The sequence below is a fragment of the Numenius arquata genome, chromosome 14 (genome assembly GCF_964106895.1).
Source record: "Numenius arquata chromosome 14, bNumArq3.hap1.1, whole genome shotgun sequence".
Lineage (NCBI taxonomy): Eukaryota > Metazoa > Chordata > Aves > Charadriiformes > Scolopacidae > Numenius > Numenius arquata.
Window position 1 is genome coordinate 5006663 of NC_133589.1, and position 18421 is coordinate 5025083.

General features: G+C 43.6%; 1 protein-coding gene across 4 annotated transcripts; it reads right to left on the reverse strand.

The window, feature by feature from the left end:
* Positions 1-1804: 1804 nt before the first annotated feature.
* COPS3 (COP9 signalosome subunit 3) lies at positions 1805-17055 on the reverse strand. 4 transcript variants are annotated; one of them, XM_074158213.1, is made up of 13 exons: positions 16847-16974; positions 15905-16004; positions 14154-14283; positions 12311-12423; positions 12170-12219; positions 11219-11311; positions 10318-10497; positions 8653-8793; positions 7371-7544; positions 6464-6550; positions 6005-6118; positions 5327-5407; positions 1805-5064 (listed from the first exon to the last, which is right to left on the reverse strand). In XM_074158213.1, exons 3-13 carry the CDS (start codon positions 14276-14278, stop codon positions 5011-5013), a joined length of 1212 nt encoding a protein of 403 aa, XP_074014314.1. In that variant the 5' UTR covers positions 14279-14283; positions 15905-16004; positions 16847-16974; the 3' UTR covers positions 1805-5010. The 4 variants fall into 4 exon arrangements, with proteins under 4 accessions (XP_074014314.1, XP_074014313.1, XP_074014316.1 ...); XM_074158212.1 differs by lacking the exon at positions 15905-16004 and having other exon boundaries at positions 16847-17055; XM_074158214.1 differs by lacking the exons at positions 7371-7544; positions 15905-16004 and having other exon boundaries at positions 3826-5064; positions 16847-16979.
* Between the last annotated feature and the right edge of the window lie 1366 nt (positions 17056-18421).

The following is an 18421-nucleotide window of genomic DNA, read 5'->3' on the forward strand; positions in this document are numbered from 1 at the left end:
GCCCGTCCCGTGTCAGCGGGCGCCTGACACAGCCTGACCCACCGGCCCGTACCATCCCTACTGGCAGCTGGGGGAGGAAAGAGGGACACGCAGCTTCCCGGCTGCCCACCCATCTCCGCCGCCGCCACAGAGCAGCGAGAAGAGGAAGACAGAAGCAGGAGAGAGGGAGGAGGTGGCCGTTCGTACCGCGGTACCGAGCCGGTCCTTCCCGCCGCTCCCCGAGGATCCCAACACCCCCCCAGGTGCGGCATTGACCCGGCCCACGGCCGCCCTGTCCACGGGGGCTGGGCAGAGCCATTACCTCAGGACGGGAGGGGGGAGACGAGAAGCTCCGGACGACGCCTCCTTCCTTCCCTCGCGATCCCCGCTGTCGCGCCGCAGACAGTAGAAAATCCCATCGACCTCCAGCAGACGAGACGGGGCGAGGGGCCGCCTGCCAGCCCGCGGACGCTGCAGCCGGTGCTGGCCGCGATCCCCCCCGCGGGGTGGTACGGGCCGTACGGCCGTTCCCCCCCCCCTCCGAGAGGGGACGGGGCGTCCCGTGCGCAGGCGCCGTGCGCGGGCGGGGCGCTGCGAGGGGAAGCGGGGCCCAGCGGCTGCCGGGGGCCGGGAGGGGCCTCGCCGTGGGCTCCACTTGTCCCTCCCCTGTCCCCAACGCGGGCGGGGCCCGACTTCTCCCCGTAACGACGCTCGATACAAGCGCTGGCAGCACCCATCGGGTGTTTTAGCGCCTTAAACTAATTAGAATGCGAGTCCTCCATGAACCTTTCCCCACTCCATTTACAAAGCGGTTACTCTGAAGTACTTGAGTTAAACGAGCCTCTCTTTTCCAGGCTCTTCAATACAGATCCTCCCTCCATTAAACCGCTCCAGCTTCTCTTCAGGGTATTAAGTTTTAGTAGATGATTATTTATCTCTGGAAAACTATGGTGGAAAGATAAACCAAATTCCATATCAACTATTAAATCCTTGCAGGCTTCAAACTTCTTCACGGTGAGGGTGCCAGAGCCCTGGAACAGGCTGCCCAGGGAGGGTGTGGAGTCCCCTTCTCTGGAGATCTTCAAGACCCGCCTGGATGCAGTCCTGAGTGATGTGCTCTGGGCAGCCCTGCTTCGTCAGGGGAGTTGGACTAGATGATCTTTACGGTCCCTTCCAACTCTAAAAATTCAGTGAAATTCAAAATAATAGAAGTACTGAATCTGGCCCCTACCCCCTTTACCTTGGAGTTGACCCCTACGGAGTTTTAAATACCTGAATCTGAACAAAAGCAGTAAGTCTTCCACAAGATAACAGCATAGATCGTAAAACTTGTACTTATTAACTGAAAAAAAAAAAGAGCAACTATCACCAATATCACTACAATATACGCCCCTGGAACCAAGCAGCCACGCGTGGACTAAGAATTACACCTCTGAAGAAAAGGATGAGAGGAATTCGGTAACACAAAGATGAGATGAATCTGATCAGATGGACAGAAATGTTTGATCCAAAGTCCATCTAATTGTGGAGCCCATCTCGGACAAGGGCCAGCAGCAGTGCTTTATGAGGGAAACACACCATTTGCACAAAAAGAACTACTGTTTCTACTTGAGAGCGTTCAGGAGAGCTCCGAGGAGCCACCAGCAGAGCTTGGAGAACCCCCAAGCAGATGACATTGCCACCCACACCAGACAACTAGCAGCGTCCCACCCGTCAGCCAGAACCTCACGGCCTGAGAAGCCACAAGAACAAAACACCCCCCCAAAAAAAGCTAAGGAAAAGCCAAATTAGGAAAAACCTACTATCTCATTTAAGACAAACTAAGAACGGCTCATTTGTTATCTTTATTTTCCAATAGTACATTTAAACAACTTCTCAGGACTAACCTCCTCAGCCAGTCTGGCCATGCAGAACACAGTTCCTGGGTTATACAGATCACCTGTGACAACACATACAAGGGTGGTGCTGGAGAAGAGAGAGGGGAAATTGTATAGACAGAGGCGGCTGGAGTTACGTGAAAGCACGTGGGACAACGGCAGTGCTACGGGAGCGGTCACAGAGGTGGCCAACGGGGGCTCCTTGGTGGCACAAAACCAGGAAGGGGTGGTTGTACACAAACAGCTTCTAACCAGGCCTTCTCCAAACCATTTTATTACCCGCTAAGCATAACTGAACAGGAGACCCCTCCTGTGGCTAAGAAGTGGAGTTGCAAGTCTAGTGCTACCTTCAGAATTGCATTTGATATCTTAGAGCTAATTCAGATGCGTGAAAATACGAGTTAGGCATCAAAAAGCATGCACTCGGTATCTCGTGAACACATCGCGTGGCCATGCTTGACGGGAAGAACAAGCCACAGGACCTCTGAGACTCCAAGTTTGGAGGAGCAGAGCACACAGTGTTCTTATAGTTGATCAAGTCCTTCTCTGCAATAAATACAAATTAAAACCAGAAAGCTCAAGTGTGCTCAAAGCGCCTCAGCTGACCACAGCCCATGCAATTAGTTCCAAGACTTGAAGGAGCTACTTCATTAAAAATCTGACTTAATTTCAACAGTATCTCAAGACATGCAGACGCCAGACCGTATGTGTTTATCAAACTCATTACTTAAAAGCCCTTCCCCGAAGCACTTTTGGTGAACGCTTTATCTCTACTCATTCTACAGGTGGGACCTGACTTTGAATTTTCAACAGCGATCGGAGTTTAAGAGCACGACTATCCACGTGAGAAAAGCAACTTGAGCAGTTCTCTAACCTTAAAAGCATTTGCCCTCTTAAAAAATCAGATTAAGAACAAGTGTGATATATCATTTGAAACTATTACGTAGCTATTGCTACCATTCTTTTGATGTGAGCGTGGATTTATTTTATCTACTTTAGGCAAAAAAAAATAAAAAGAGATAACATGGCTGCTGTTTGCCAGCTGCGTGTGTTAGTTTGCTTCCAATTCCCCAGCCAGAAAGCCATCCTGCAGCTCTCAGCAGTTAGTCCACGCTCACCGAGAGGATCTACTGATATAAAAGCTCAGCCACCGCGACGTGGACGTTTCTGGTCTTCCCCCCCAACCCCCAGCAAGTGAACCCTCAGCAATGAGCGGCAAAGCCATCCACGCTTTTGGCTGGGTGGCAGCCTGGGGTTAGTCATTTGCAGTCTCTTCCCGTGAACTACCGCACATGGATGGAAACACTTGGACAACCCGGCCCATGCTTGAGCCCACCACATTGCTATTACACTAATTAAACATTCCCACAGCACCAGAGGAGAAAATTGCATAAGCACATTCAGCATTGAAATCACTGCAGGATTAACTTGGGAAAAAAAAAAAAAAAAAACTTTAAAAATCATAAATATCTTTAATTGCAAGACTGGTAAGGCAAGTTATGAAAAAAAAAAAAACCCAAGGTTTTGCTTTTAGATCAGGTGTAAAAGTTGCCTTCAAACATGGAAGTCTCTATGATAGGAAGCACAAGTACTCAATGGTGAGCTACTAAGACTACAGACCTATGCTGTGTTCAATACTAAACTGCTATTTTATACGTTTAAAAACGTCACTCACCACCTAGAGAACAAGCTGGGGGCATTTCCCTTCTACTAGAAAGCACACCGCTGCCACAGAGGCTCCCCTAGAATTAAGACACCAGTTTTAAATGAAAACCCCAACAGTTTCTGTATCAGCACTGGAAGCACAAACGGAGTATTTTCAGCTACAGGTGACCTGCACACAAACAAGCTTCGCACGGCAAGAGCCAGGAACGCTTGGCTCCCACTCGGGCTCCTGAACAAAAGCCGGGGGGTTGGCAGCGGCTCCTGGTCAGGCGTTTGAGCAGGAAGCATTGGATGCTGAGCTTCTCGCGTTCTGACTTGGCGACAGGTTTATTTATGTCCAGGAGTAGGAGGTTCGCACCAACATGAAGTGTTTCAAAGGTGTTTTAACAGTGAGAATCTTCAGATACATGAGAGCTACAGAAAATTAAAAACCCTATTGATTTAAGGGTGAAGCACTTAAAGAATCCAACAATAAAGTTTTCATGTTTCAAACAGTGAATCAAAAACCAGATAGCATTGCAGCATGTTATTTCCAAATAAAATTCTGCATTTTCAGAGCCGTACAGAATTCTATGTTCCATGTAAAATTATTTTCTCTGGAAACAAAGATCTATAGCAGGGCCTTCACTTTCTACCACCACAGATAAGCATTAGCCTGTTGAATACCTTCATGCCAATTGTCTAGGAATAAAAATTTAAATTTATTTTGGTGTGAACAACTTCATATCTAGAATCCTTCAGAACACCAAGATCTTTCAAATATCCTTTTGTTTAGGTCTACTAAGTTTGATCTAAGAGCAATTGTTATTAGGAGATATTTTGTACCAGAAATTTAAAATGATAAATAGCTGTCGTGTATGGATTCCCTACAGTGATTTCTGCTTTTCAGCAAAAAGTACCTTACAAGGACTCATTTAAATGCTCATCCTTTTGGGAAGAACACGGTTCTTATTTCATTTAATAGACAGCAGCCAGCTACACTGGGCATATGCAAATTATAATGTAGAGAATTTACTTAAAATCCACCCTTCTCCCCCCACCATACATATGATAAATCTGCACTTTGAGCCAACTTTAAATACAGAATAATGAACCAGTAATTATCTTGTAAGTGAACCAACACTAGTTTGTATTCTTCCCTGAATAACACTTTTTTTTTGAAGAGAAAAAAAGGACTGCTACAGAAACACAGCAACATTCAAACCCTTTAAAACAAAAGGTAGATTATTTAATGCATTAACGATGTTAATCTGAAGATAAATAAATCCACAACAGACTTAAGTTTCTTTTGAGATTTCCTTTTTCTTTGCAGAGAGTATTTCTGATATTATACAGTACTGAGAGGGTGTTCTTTTATTTTCTTAATGTCCAGGTGAAAAGCAAAGCTCAGTTCTCTCTGCTCTCTTCATGGAACTCCTCAATGCCCTGTTCCAGGCGTGATTCTTTCATAAGCTTTTACTTGAAAGCGGAGTGGTGAGCAACATGAATTTCAGGAATAACTGGATGGTTTGGTCCCTGAGTCATCTTCTTGAGAGCCCATACTCTGGAAGGGAGAGAGTTATTTGTTTTCAAAAACAGGTTTGAAGGTTCACCTTTGAGACACACAGTTCTTTGAAGTTAACAGGTAGGAAAATAAAGTGCATGTGAAACAACATGCACTTCCTTTTTGTTTTAAAGCATGATGTTTATGCAGGTATTACTAATAGTAATGTAATTATTAACACTGTAAATACTGACACTCGGTGCAACATATCCTCACTGCACTGAATCTCTGACATACTCTTACAAGACACTAAATCAATTACCTTCTGCACAAACTGAGGGTTCACAGTGATCTCTTGATCCATGGCTTTCAGTCGTTCATCAAGCTCTATACATTTCAGCATCTTAAAAATATATATTAAGTCGATTACTTTGTCCAGCTTGTACATGATCTTAAAGATATTTCACGGCTGTGCTATGCAGAACCAGTAACTTTTGCCATCACAAAAGCTCGTCAAAATGTTCTCATCCCTCTTCTCCCAAAGAAAAGGTGTCAGACCCCTTTTTTTTCCCTTATTTTGATCCACATCTTCCTAACAATCCTTTTTAAGGCCACTGACAGTGTCCCATGTGGGTCAACCACCTCAACCTACAGGCAGGTTATCCAGAGCCAGTGGAAGTGACCCTTGAAATCTGAAACTCCAAACCCAATCTTTCTAATCCATTCAATTCAAGGAACTTCCCATCACCAACATTAAGCAGTCAGCCTACGGAAACATCTCAAGCTGTACAGAAGATACAACAGGGAACGTATTGACAGTAATAGACAATCAATCTAAAAAGCTTTAAATACTGGTACTGTGAAACAGCCAAATAACGATTTCTAGTCCTCAGCCTCTACTTGCAAATCACCTACACTGGCTTCTCCCAGCAGTGCTCCGATCACAGACTAAGGTTGTTTAGTAGGAACTCCAAAAGCAGTTAATATCTTAAAGATTTACCTCCTGATCGATGTTATGAAGCATAGCTGGATTGTTATATTTTTCAGGATTATCATGGAAACAGACCATACCATCCTTCTGATTAATACTTGCAAAGATTTCACCATCTTCTATCTGAAATGAGAGAGTGTTTAATGTAAGGTATCACTAAGCACAGAATTTTGGGTAACTACAACACACAGAATCCTTGTGGAATCATCTTTAACTTGTTTGCTTTTTACTTCCTAACAGCTTCCCAAAGACAAACGATGCATGCTTTATCTTAGACAGAGAATATCTTTTAAGGATTTTTTTTGAGAACAGTCTAAACACCACAGCAGACTGACAGTATTTCCTTCAACCTGAAAAAGAACCATTCTTCAGCCATTCAGAATTTGCACTGCCAAACCAAACGCTTAGAGAGTCTTAAATCAGACCAGTTTTTAAATTAGGACAGTTTAGCCAAGTCACAAGTCTTACCATGTGGAGGACGTATTTTTCTGCTTCTTGGGGCCCTGACAACTGCACCCGACTTGCCATGTCTTGTAATGACAATGTTAAAAATGTCTGAAATTTAGAAAGTATTAAGCAGTTAAAACTTGATAGGGGAAGTTCCTAGCATCTATCCTTCATGGCTTATGCAATCTTATTTTGAAGTCTTATGGGAAGAAACAAGTGGATCACAGAGTTATTACTTATAAAAGCACCATGAGAGTGAAGTCAGTTCTTCCTCCAAAGGTACCAATTTGTTGCACCGCGACGTATGCAGAGCAAAGGGAGTCAATTAGTCCATTTCTGCAATTGCTTTTTACCCCAGAAACAGAAGAGCCCACCCCTTGAATTTCCTTCAAGAGAGACACGTATTGCATTACTTCTGAACTTAGTTCCACTGCAACAAACATCATGTGGGTTTGCAAAAAAAGACCTTTCCCTGATCATCTTTGAGGATTAATCTGATCTCTCAGCTGAAGGAGCACATCACTCCACCGCTGCCCCTTTTCCTTCCCAAATCTGTCCCACTCACTCAGTCTTCTCTAATGAAGTGATCTGTAAAGTTCAGCTTTCCTATTTCTGGAATAGATGAAGGTCATTGGTAGCAGCGCTCGCAACTTTTTTGATTATGTATGAAAATCGCATGGGCAAACCCCTGTGACAGACACACCGATTAAACCACCTTTTTAATAATGCATAAGTAGTCAACTGAATTGGTTTCCTATAAAGCATTTCAGTCTCATTTGTTTCAGAGACACAAATCTCAGTTTTAGTCATTTCTCCGTGACATTACTTCATTATCATTTTGCTCCGAGTTGAATACATTTCAGAGAGATACGCTTGTTGAGAAAAACTAATCACAATTTCTCAGCAAAACAAAACCCCTACATCTTACCTTGGTTAGCCTCTGAATATTCTTTTTGTAGAGAGATGACAAGCATTGCTTAACCAGCCCCATATTGTTATCCCTTGTGAATGTTTCACTGTGTTTGTTCACCAGATTTCGAAGCTCCGAGGGTTTATTGGTTGAATAAACTTGCGCTAATTCATGGTAAGCATTGCTAAGGGGCTGCAATTAGAAAAATGAGAACTCTTCTTAAAAAACATGGTGTTCAACCAGCCTCATAAAATCTACTCGCTACTTCAACATTAGAAACCACGCAGGCATAAAAGGAAATGTAAGTAGATCAAGCATCTCATAAAAATGACGTGATGCCCATACATGGCTTTACAGCAATGATAGATCCTCATACACTCCATACGTATTACGGCAATGTAAGATGTAGTAAACATTGCTCAATGACCTCTGTCTGACAGTTCTAGTTACGGGAGAACCAGAAAAAGCCCATTAGCTGACCAGCATGTGAAGTAAGCAGCATATTGACCAGTCACTGCCCACCGATTGTATTTGTTCTACCCTTTAAGACACTGTCATCCTAGACAACAGTGAATCACCACATGAACAACAGAGAATCAGAGGGTGAATCAGAGAGTTCACTTAAACGACTTTAAAATGGCAATTGTTTGAGCTTGCTTATCAGTATCTGACGTTAGAAGATTTTCTGAACTCTAAAATGTTGGTCACAAATCAGCAGTGTTAAATAAGAACAAACTTTCAAAAGTGTGTTCTTTGCCTAGGATCAGAACTCTCGCTAGCAGTTTTGTCTTCCATCCTACAAGTCCTAATCAGAATGTTTACGGACTTCAAACTTGCAGCTTTTTCAAAAGCTTTTATTCTTTATACAGCTGAGATTTTGGAATAAACTATTTAGCATTTCACACTTTAACTAGATGAAGTTGCAGGTTGAATGTTTTTACAAGGACTCTGCATATTGAAAGCCAAGTGAAATCTGAGTCTCGTTTGAGTTCTAACATAAAACGCTATCAAGAGATGTGCAGTATCAGTGAAGATCAGTAAGTACTATTCAACCCTTGAGTTTTTGCAAATTTAATTTTAAAAGCCTGTATCATTAGTTTGTTTGTAATAGACAGAAGCTGCCAGACAATCTTTAGGTATTGTACACTAGAAAGGCAGCAAGAGGTTGTACTCTGGCACATTGTGCATTATTTTTCATGATCTGCAATGTTAAACAGCACCATCAAACTAGCGTAGAAAAAAAATAATTTAGAAATTCAGATATGTTGATCTATTATTTAGCTGTATTCACAAGACTTACCTTAATGAATCTACCAACTATCTGGGAAGTGTATTTTGGTAGCTGCTGAACTTTGCCAAGTAGTATCAAAGAAACTAGGATATACTTTTTATATGATTCCAACATAATATGACTGACTGCCATGGCTGGAGTAGTTATTGCCTAAGCAAGCAAGAAAGAAAGAAATGGAATAGAAATTTAGTATACTTACTGGTAGATCCCGGTAGCTACTCATTAATAAAAATCTGAGTTTAAAGCTGTGTGTATCAAAGGATACACCTTTAATCACTAAAGCTTAACTAACTTATGTCACAATTAATTACCCAAAAACGTCCTAAAAAACTAAATTCTATACAAGCTACTCAAAACATATCATGTTACAGCGATGCCTACCTTAGAATAACCCTGTTAAGATCAAAACAAAACTTCTTTCCTTGGTATATATCTAAAGCTGTACTAGAAAGCACCTCTAGCTACTTGTTACAAGGAACGATTATACAGTTCCTGTAGAACCTGGATTTACACAAAACCTTAAAGAGGTTTTATAAAGCAATGACATCATCAGATATCATATTTAAGTATGCTGAAAGAGGTCAGCAGACTAGGGAAAAGGAATTTAAGTTTACTGTGACACTGCTTGCTACTCAAGAGCTCCCCTTCGTTTACAGAAAAGATGACGACTGCACCAGTTTATTTTGCACATTTAAGAGTCTCCCCCCATACACACATGAAGTTTTCCCAATTTTGTGATCTTCTTTCACAGAGAAAGTGAAAGCAGCAAATATTGCAAGAGCCTTGAAGATGTATAACTCCTCTCATAAAACTAGCAAAGGTCTTAGCAAAACTACTACATTATATTTTCTTTAAGAATACACAGTTCTGAATGTCAGCCTGCGACCTGTTTCTATGCAAGCAGTAATAAGCAGGCATTTGAAAAATATTTATAGGGAGATAAATTTAACATCAACCTTTGAGTTGCATAGTTTTGTGGTGCAATAGTTACTTGGCTATAAGAGACCTTCTTAAAGGAAAACACCTCTAAAGACAGTTTGCTTGTTACTTCACTTTATACACTAAGAAAACCATTCAGGTTGTACCTTTCGTAAAAGAGCTAATAGTCAACACTAAACCAAATCAGTTTTTATGTATTACTATGATTCATAGATTGGTCCAGGCCGGAAGGGACTTCCAAAGGTCATCTAGTCCGACCTCCCCGCAGTCAGCAGGGACACCCCCAACTAGAGGAGGTTGCCCAGGGCCTCGTCGAGCTTCACCTTGAATATCTCAAGGGAAGGGGCCTCAACCACCTCCCTGGGCAACCTGTTCCAGTGTTCCACCACCCTCATGGTAAAGAACTTTTTCCTAATATCCAATCTAAATCTTCCCTTCTCCAACTTAAAACCATTGCCCCTCGTCCTGTCACTGCAGGCCTTTGTAAACAGACCCTCCCCATGATGAACACACGTGCTAAAGCAAAACCTCTGTGAAGGATGAGCAGCATAGATCCATTAGTAGAATTATACCCCTAAGGTTAAATGAAAATAGTTGGAGACTGCTTGTACTGTACTTCACTGCTTTTATGGCCATCCTTGGTGGCAATTCAAAGATGACCTCAGCACTATCACACGTGCTACTTTCACCTTTCAGTTGATCACACTTCAGACTTACCATTTTATTTAAAGTTACCTGTTCATAAAAGTAGAGTGCTCTTTCAAAGTTCTTTAGCCCAGTGTATATCATCCCACCATAGTAGTAGTAACATAAAAAGTGCTTCGCATCATATGCCCCATTCTCTTTACAAATATCCATCATGTCCACATCTAGATACGGGAGGGCAGGTTTAAAGCATTTTGCTAACAAACAGAGCTACAAGAAAATAAATCAAGTTTTCATAAATTAGTCATTTCCATTCAAATTTCAACAAGGAAGAAGTTGAAACTAAATTCATCTAGTAAAATTTATTAAAATCTCACTTCTCCAAGAGTAAAAAAAACAGTGCACATCAGCAGTGCTGTAACACATTATTCATTGTATCATGATATTTGGAAAACCTTTATCACTGATTATGAACTGTTATAAATTATCTAAATCCCAAAGAAATTAGACTCTGACAAAGCTGCTTGAAACTCCAGGCCTTCCAGACTACCGTGTTGGCACCACTAGATATTGCACTAAACATTCCTGTCCAGCCCTAAGTCCCAGGAGCCAAGAACGAGACAGAAGTGCAAATCCAGGCCAAAGACACTGAGACAAACATGCCTTTTGTCAAACTTGAGCAAACAGTATCTGGATATTACACTTATACTGCCCAAGAGCTGTGTGTGTGACTTTCAACCCAGACAGAAGGATGTCAAAGAACTTTCAGAGGTCATCAACAAAATGAAAGATCCGAGGACATAAATGGAACATTTAACATTAATAGAAGGGGATTTTATTTCAGTATACCATATTATTTAGTATTGAAAAAAAAAACCAGAACAGTTAAAAGCCATTTTTACATTGCAATATGTGAACATACATTTCCTCAAAGGGTTATAGGTATTTAAAAAGCTTTTACTCTCATAAAAAGCCCTTATGCTCCCCTTACCTGGCAGAGATCTGCGTGTATTGAGGTCAGCTGGTTTGTGTTCATCTGCATCTTGTCTATGGCTTGTCTGAGAATGCTAATTCCTCGCAGGGGCTGTCAGAAATTACATCTCTTTCAGATAATTTCTCATAGATGGCAGCACATTGGATCTTATGTTGACACTTACAAATGAAAAATAACACTAATTGACAGGTTCCATTAAGTAATAGTTAACTTGAGGTTCCCTTTTTTGTAGGATACTGCAGTCTCTCAGAAAATAAAAATTAACCTTGGCCATAAAACTTCTGCTGATAAACTAGTCATATAAATTATGCTCCACAAAGCCAGCCTCATCAGGAATACAGTAATTTGTATCGGTAAGAAAACCTTTCTTGACTCCATGAGACCATCTCAACTCCCACCAAATAACAAAAGCAAGGCTCTGGCTTTACTCCACTTAGACCAGCCTTGATCTCTGTTTCTATTTCAGGCTAGATTTTACTAAGATGGCCTGAAAAAGTCAGTATCTTATCAACAAAAATATGTCTTAATCAAGTTTCCTTTACATTTTAAATCATTTCATTAGGAACATTACATAACACTGGTGAGAATAATACTGGAACTAGCACCACTGACTCCTCAGCGCTAATAGTTTTTGCAGCTCTCCTACTCATGCACACATTGTCTGAAGAACATTCTTGGTACTGCACGTTTCCCAGTTTGTGTGCGAGACCACATTTTTAGGTGACTCTCCCCCAAAAAACTTATCTTTCTTATATTTTCCTTAAAGAAGTCTTAAAATCTTGGTCTAGGTTCATTACCTCTCCGTAAACTTAATAAGTAAGGTGCTGAACAAAAATACTTAACCTGGAGTTAGTGGCAAATCTTTTTGAAGTAAGAGACTGGTAACATCCCCCTTTAAGAGCTCGGATATTGTAGGTAGCTTATTTGTAGTAGATGATACTTGCTCACCTGTTTTCTCTCCACAAGGGCATTTGTTAACTGGTGGCACAGGCCAGCAACTAAATACAGTAAAAAACAAAATTGAAAAAAATAATCAGTAAAAACACACCATCTGAAAATATATCGAGTCTGAAAGTGAGCTTAACTTACAAGTGTCTGTTGCATATCTAATGTGTTCTCCATTACAAGTGCTGATAAAAAGCTGCACCTGTGAGAATAACGTTTCGAAGTCAGGGATGCTGGGCATAGAAAACTTCACAAACCTACAGCAAAAACAACAAAAAAAAAGGTTTAACACTTAACATTTGGATATCAATAAAAAAGCTTCATCTTCATCGCTAAGTCTCTGCAGATGCACGTAGATGCTTGCAAACAAATCCAAAAGTGTTTATGACAGATGGCATACGATTTCCCCAGGAGCTGCACAACATTTGAAAACATGCTTTCTGTGCCCACCCCCATTCTCAATCTAGAGTGAACTACAATTTAGAACAAACTATGGCAAACAAAGATCATATTAGCTGGTACAGCAGTTAAAATCACTGGCTAATGATGATAAATTGTAATACTCAGCCACACCACTTCTTTGCCTGTCCTGCAGCCATCTCCCTCTTGAATGTGCTCAAGATTTCTCAACTATTAAGTTATTAGATGTGTATCTCATTTGGAGGCCTTTTTCTTCACTTCCAGTTTCTTTCCATCTCTGGTGGTTCCTTAGCACCCTATAGGCTGTAGCCTTGCACATTGCTTCTCCTGTTAGATGAGCTACGATTATGCTCATCTGAGGGCAATGACAACTCTAGCTATGCATCCTACAAATGTCACAAAAACATACAGAAAAAACCTACTCTGTTTAATGCTGTTGGGAGGTACCCAACCCTGCCCATACTTCAGTTGCTACACACTGTAGTATGCAGTTCAAACCCACCTAGATCATGAACTGCCCTTCCCAAGGCTTATGACTGTCCAGTTATGTGCTGCCACCCCTTCCCTGTCTCTCCAGAGTTTAATTCTACCAGTGCAGGAGTTCGCCACAGGAGAGTTTCAGCTGGGAGAACTTTCCTATACATTCCACTGATACCATCTCTTCAAATAATACATTTTACAAATTATTTCTTATCAACAATTATCTTCCTTCTTCCACCTGTTTTAATGACTGTTTTCATGTACCCCATGATACAATTCTTTTGCATGATACAATTTTGATGCCCTGCTTTTTTGTAAATTCCATAATGCATTTTAATGAGATGCTGGTAAATTGTAGTATTAAGTGCATTACCTCTGTGTATTACAGACTTTTTGTTTCAAAAGGGCAGTGGAACTAGTACTAGAGTTCTGATCTTTCCTTTAAAAGAGAACTTTAAAGTAACAGTGGAACCTGCAGATGCTTCACTTGCGGTTAGGTACAGCTAGAAACAACAGTTTGAGCTTCAGAGCCAAGCATCCTCACCTTACCTCACCATCACTGAGACACTTCAAGTATTATCTTAAACTACAGACAGAAGCAAGAGCCTCAATGCTGTCTAGAGACAAAAACCCAAGAACTATGATAAGAAGCCCTGCTTCACTGGAGAAAAAAAGAAAAAAAAAAAGAAAAAAAAGAAGTGTTGCTTCATGCTTACAGTTCAGTGCATTAATGCCCTGTGAATCAAGTTTTAAAAGTTAGTTTTATACCTTTTTGCTGAACACGTATGGAAAAGAACTTATAAAGACATAAACAATAGATACAGCCTTAAGGAAAACAAACTCCCAATATTACCATTTGACACTAGCAACATTTACAAGCTCCAGAGGTTTTTTCCTTTTGAAAATACAAATTTGCCTTGGTATTTTTATTAATAAAATGTGCATCGCTGAAGGGAAACTGAGCACTATTTTAAGAAATGCTGATTGAAAAAAATTATGTCCAAAAGAAAAACCTCTGGTTGACAATTCAGCAATTTGCTTAAGTTTAAATACTAAAGATACTTAATTAAAAGAAAGCAACACTTACAAGACGGCAAGAACGCCTAACGAGTGTTCCTGCACATCCAGGGCACCAAGCACTGTATCCAGATGGGAAAGATTTTTTGCTAGCAGTTCTCCGCTTTTATTGATCAGTTCACAAAGCTGGGTCATTTGCCCTGAAATACAAAACATCGGTGTCAAACTCTAATTAGAGAGCACTCATGCATTCCCATACTTCGTTACACCCTGCTTCACTATATAACCTGAGGAAAAAGTAGTGTCACCCACAGAATTTGCCTTTCTTTAATATGACGGGCATTAGTTTTCAACATGTTTTTTATAAGGTGACAGCTAAAATTCTGGACTTCGGGATTGCAAAGGAGACCCTCTGAACACAAACACAACACGAAAAGCGGCATCAGCTCATCTTGTTGGAGGGGGCTTCAGGGTCTCGTATCAATGCCAAGCTCCATCTAAGCCAAGTCTACAAAACTTTGGCCAGCGTACTGTGATGCAACGTTTTACCTCATGTGGATAGGTTTATCTATAGTTGTGCCTTGTAGGCACAAAAAAACAAACCAAAGCAAAACCAAAACAGTAGCAAAAATAGCTTCCTCCACTTTCTAAAAAATCCCAATACCAGAGCTTGTTCCTTGCTGCTTCTCAAGTGCCCTATTCACTCCCCAAGTTGGCTCATAAGCATTTTTTTGAAGTAGACATTAAAATTTCAACTAAGTACCTATAACAAAAGGATTAAAAAAAACCTGTTCTTAAATTTACTTCATGTAAATAAATCTACAGTCTTATTCTATTTGTTGTAAGCTATGAACACAGCACAAAAGGCAACTATTTTCAAACAGGAAAGTACGGTAAGTCCAAAAAACCTTAGAAAGAAAGTAGACCATGAACTACTTTCATTATCATGAACTGCTTTCAAACTTTTCCTCCCCCCACAATTACTCGAATTAAAATTACGCTTTTCTGAAGCAGAGTATTGTTCCAGTGTTCAATCCTTGCAGATTAGAGAGAAAAAAACAGAGGTTCTCTCACCCCTACAAAAAGCTTCATGAAATGAGGAATAGTGCCTCCATTCACTGAGATTTACACTATCCTCAGTTTTCTGGCCTTTTCCTTTGAAAAAAAAAAACCTGGGAAGCCCTAGCAAGGAAATGTTAGCTTTGAAGTAACAGAGGGATCAAAAGTCCTGAATGAGGGACCAGAGCCCAGGAACTCCAGAAACCCATCCCCAAAACTGCTTTCCCCATTCAGAATTAAAACTCCAGGCATAAGCGTGGGAAGGAACAGGGCTTGTAAAACGCTCTGTGGTTTGATAACGGTATTCAAGCATTGCAAAACCTTAGTTCTGGTGGCCTCCCTAGTAGAGAAATCCACCCATTCTACAGCTAACATCTAGCATTCCCCTAAAAAACAAAGCAAACCCCTTCAAAATGGCCCTCTACCCCCAAACACGCACTGAACAACTTACAGCGTAAGTAGAAATACCCACACCAGGCACAACTAAATGTCCATTTATGTCCTCCCACGCAGCCAAACGCTAATAACCAGAAACCAACACCACCACAAGCACATGTACTTTTCCCGTGTGCTCTCATGACATTCAGCAGCCTGGATTTACTGTCTCACAGAGAACGTCTATCTGGCTCATCCCAAACGGGAGAACTTCCATAAAGTCAACCAGTTTCCCTTTGAACCTTTCGCATCCACAAAACCTTGTAATAAAAAGTTCTCCAGCTAAACTACAAGGCAAACAAAGAATCATCCGGTTTGCACCCGTACCTTGCAGATATAATTTGTCTCTTGTATCCAATAACCCCAGTAAAAATACTCTATAAGTTAAACTGAAGTAAGAGAAAGCTGGAGCTCCACCTAAAAGTAACTGCCAGAGAGAAAAGCATCAATTTTTGATCAGTTCAAGGCAGCAAACATGCCATGCAGAGAAACACTTAGGACACATTTTAGGGAGCATCAACACAGGCAGAAAGTTCAAGAACTAGGAAACGCTGTGCCCACAGACAGGAAAATTAGGAGTTTGTCCATGAAACTAAGAAATGCTAACTACAGTTATTAAAACACTCTTTGAATGCTTCGTTATGGCAACTCTAATGTACAGTCTCAGGCCTCCTATCGCATGCTTCCTTCGTAAGGCAGGACTCTTTCTGTCCACGCTCTACTTTGTCCCCAGGAACTAACATTTCTGAAATTTATTTTAAAACACACATGCTACAACTTGCAAGCTCATCAGTTAGGCGACAGTCTGGGCTGTACGATCCCACTTAAGGTCCCCGCGATGCCCGCTCCTCCTCCCGGATTTCCAAGGCTCAGGTTTTGACACGGCCGCCGGTGCCGTCTTCATTCCCCTCACCCGGGACCTCCAACTACCGAAAGCCGCCACCGTGCCGCTGCCCCGGGAGAGGGAGCGCTGTGAAGGGCACAGCCGGCCCCTCACGCCCTGTCAACCCAGCGGCGGCGAAACGCCGCCGGGATCCCTCCCAGGCCGCCTCTGCGTGCGGCGAGGGAGCCCTGAATTACAGCCCGGCAAGGGACCCTACAGCCCAGACCCGCGCCTGAGGGAAGAACCGTGAGAGGGGGCAGGCCTCGGCCCGCCCTCCACAGCCGCGCGGGGCCTGGCGGGCTCCACCGGCCGCCGCCCCCTCCTCCTCCTCTTCCTCAGGCCCCACTGGCTCCCCGCCACACGCGGCTCCCCCCCTTCACGGTCACCTTGGGCCGAGAGCTGCCGGACGCTGTTGACGAACTGCTCCAGGGCCGACGCCATCTTGGCGGCTGGCGGCGCGGCCGGGAGCGGCGGGGGGAAGCGGGAAGGAGCCACCGCTACGGCCGCCGCCGCCGCCAGCCAATCAGAGGCGGGGGGGACGGGAGGGGGAGGGAGGGCCGCGCGACGCCCGCCGGCCGCGCGTCACTTCCGCCGCCCCGCCGCCTCTCGCGAGAACCGCCGTCGCTATGGTAACCGCCGCCTTCCCTCCGCCCGCCCGGAAGGGCCCACCCCGCGTCAAGCGCAAGGGAGGCCCGTTGGGCGCGAGAAGCGGTGACTCAGCAGGGCTGAGGGGGGGCGGTTTGGGATGACGTTATGATGGCGTCACACCCACACACACACCCCCCCACACACCACACCCCCCGGCCCCGCGTCGCGGTGTGGAGGGCCGTGGCCCCTCACACCGCGACATGGGGCCCTCAGCGGGCTCATCCCCTCAGGATTTGAATGCCCTGTTGAGGTTTAATTGGGTTGATATTAATGGAATTGCGTTTTCCGTCCATGCGGGAGCCGAGGCGGTGAAGCAACGCGGCCCCCGCGCAGCTGCGGGCACGGAATCGGTCAATCCCTCAACACACGGCAGAGGAGGAGGAGAATTCCCGCCTGTTGTGGAGCCGTGTATGTGTTCCCTCACCGCCCAGTCAGAAATGTCAAGTTTCGCTGCAATCCCTTTCCTTACAACGAGCAACGTGCCTGCGGCGGAAGCGAAAGCAGAACATGGACTTGAAACTTTACATGTTTTCCCTCCTCGAGTCACTTTCATGTTTACCCTCCTGGCCTGGCTGCCAGTTCTGCGCCTTTTCCTCATTCAGAATGTGACCTTCCCCAAATCACCTGACCCCCACAGCTCCTTTGCCCTTCCCGTGAAACAAGGACGATAAATTCTGCTGGAAAACATTCTGGAATGGAAAGATTAAATATTTTGGAACCGCTAAAGCTGTATTATTGCCGTTGACCAATATCTTTTTCTTTCCCAGCTCGGCATTTGCCTAATCCTGTTAGTCACACTCGGCAGCCTCCCCCTTCTTTAGCAGCTTTAATCCCCGCAGTGTTTTTTGACGTGATCTTTGCTCCTGTGTCAGAATATACAGACCTTCCCGGCGTGTTGTTCCTATGTCAGTGCTTCTTTGGGGGCCGGGTGTCGTCTTTTTGAGGGTTCCCGTCACCCCGTGAGGACAGAGCTGCGTCACACGGACTGACATCCTGGGCAAAGTGTGTCCCCCCTCCTCACGGAGGGGTAGAAATTGGTGTATTTTATGTATTTAAGGCTTGGCTGCAAAAATCACATTACGTCTGTCCCCCAAACCATGCACGTGTGCCCCCAAAGCCGTACCCACCACCCGCTCCAGGCAGGGGGCAGAGAGGAGGGTCCGCAGCGGGCGAGGGGAGACGGAACGTGGGGTCCCCCCGAGCCTGAGAGTTCGGGAAAGGGAGGCCGGGGCTCGGTGCCCCCCCGCCGCCCCTCCGAGCCCCGGCTCCGGGGCAGGGGAGGCAGCGGGGCCGGCGGAGGCTGCAGGCGGGAG

Excerpts from the sequence above, each read along its gene's own strand:
- COPS3 (XM_074158212.1), bottom strand. The coding sequence starts at position 16,901 with ATGGCGTCGGCCCTGGAGCAGTTCGTCAACAGCGTCCGGCAGCTCTCG. Across the intron at positions 14,284-16,846 it reads CCGGCAGCTCTCGGCCCAAG|GGCAAATGACCCAGCTTTGT; the intron begins GTGACCGTGAAG and ends TTTGTATTTCAG. Across the intron at positions 11,312-12,169 it reads CCCTTGTGGAGAGAAAACAG|CCCCTGCGAGGAATTAGCAT; the intron begins GTGAGCAAGTAT and ends AATTTCTGACAG.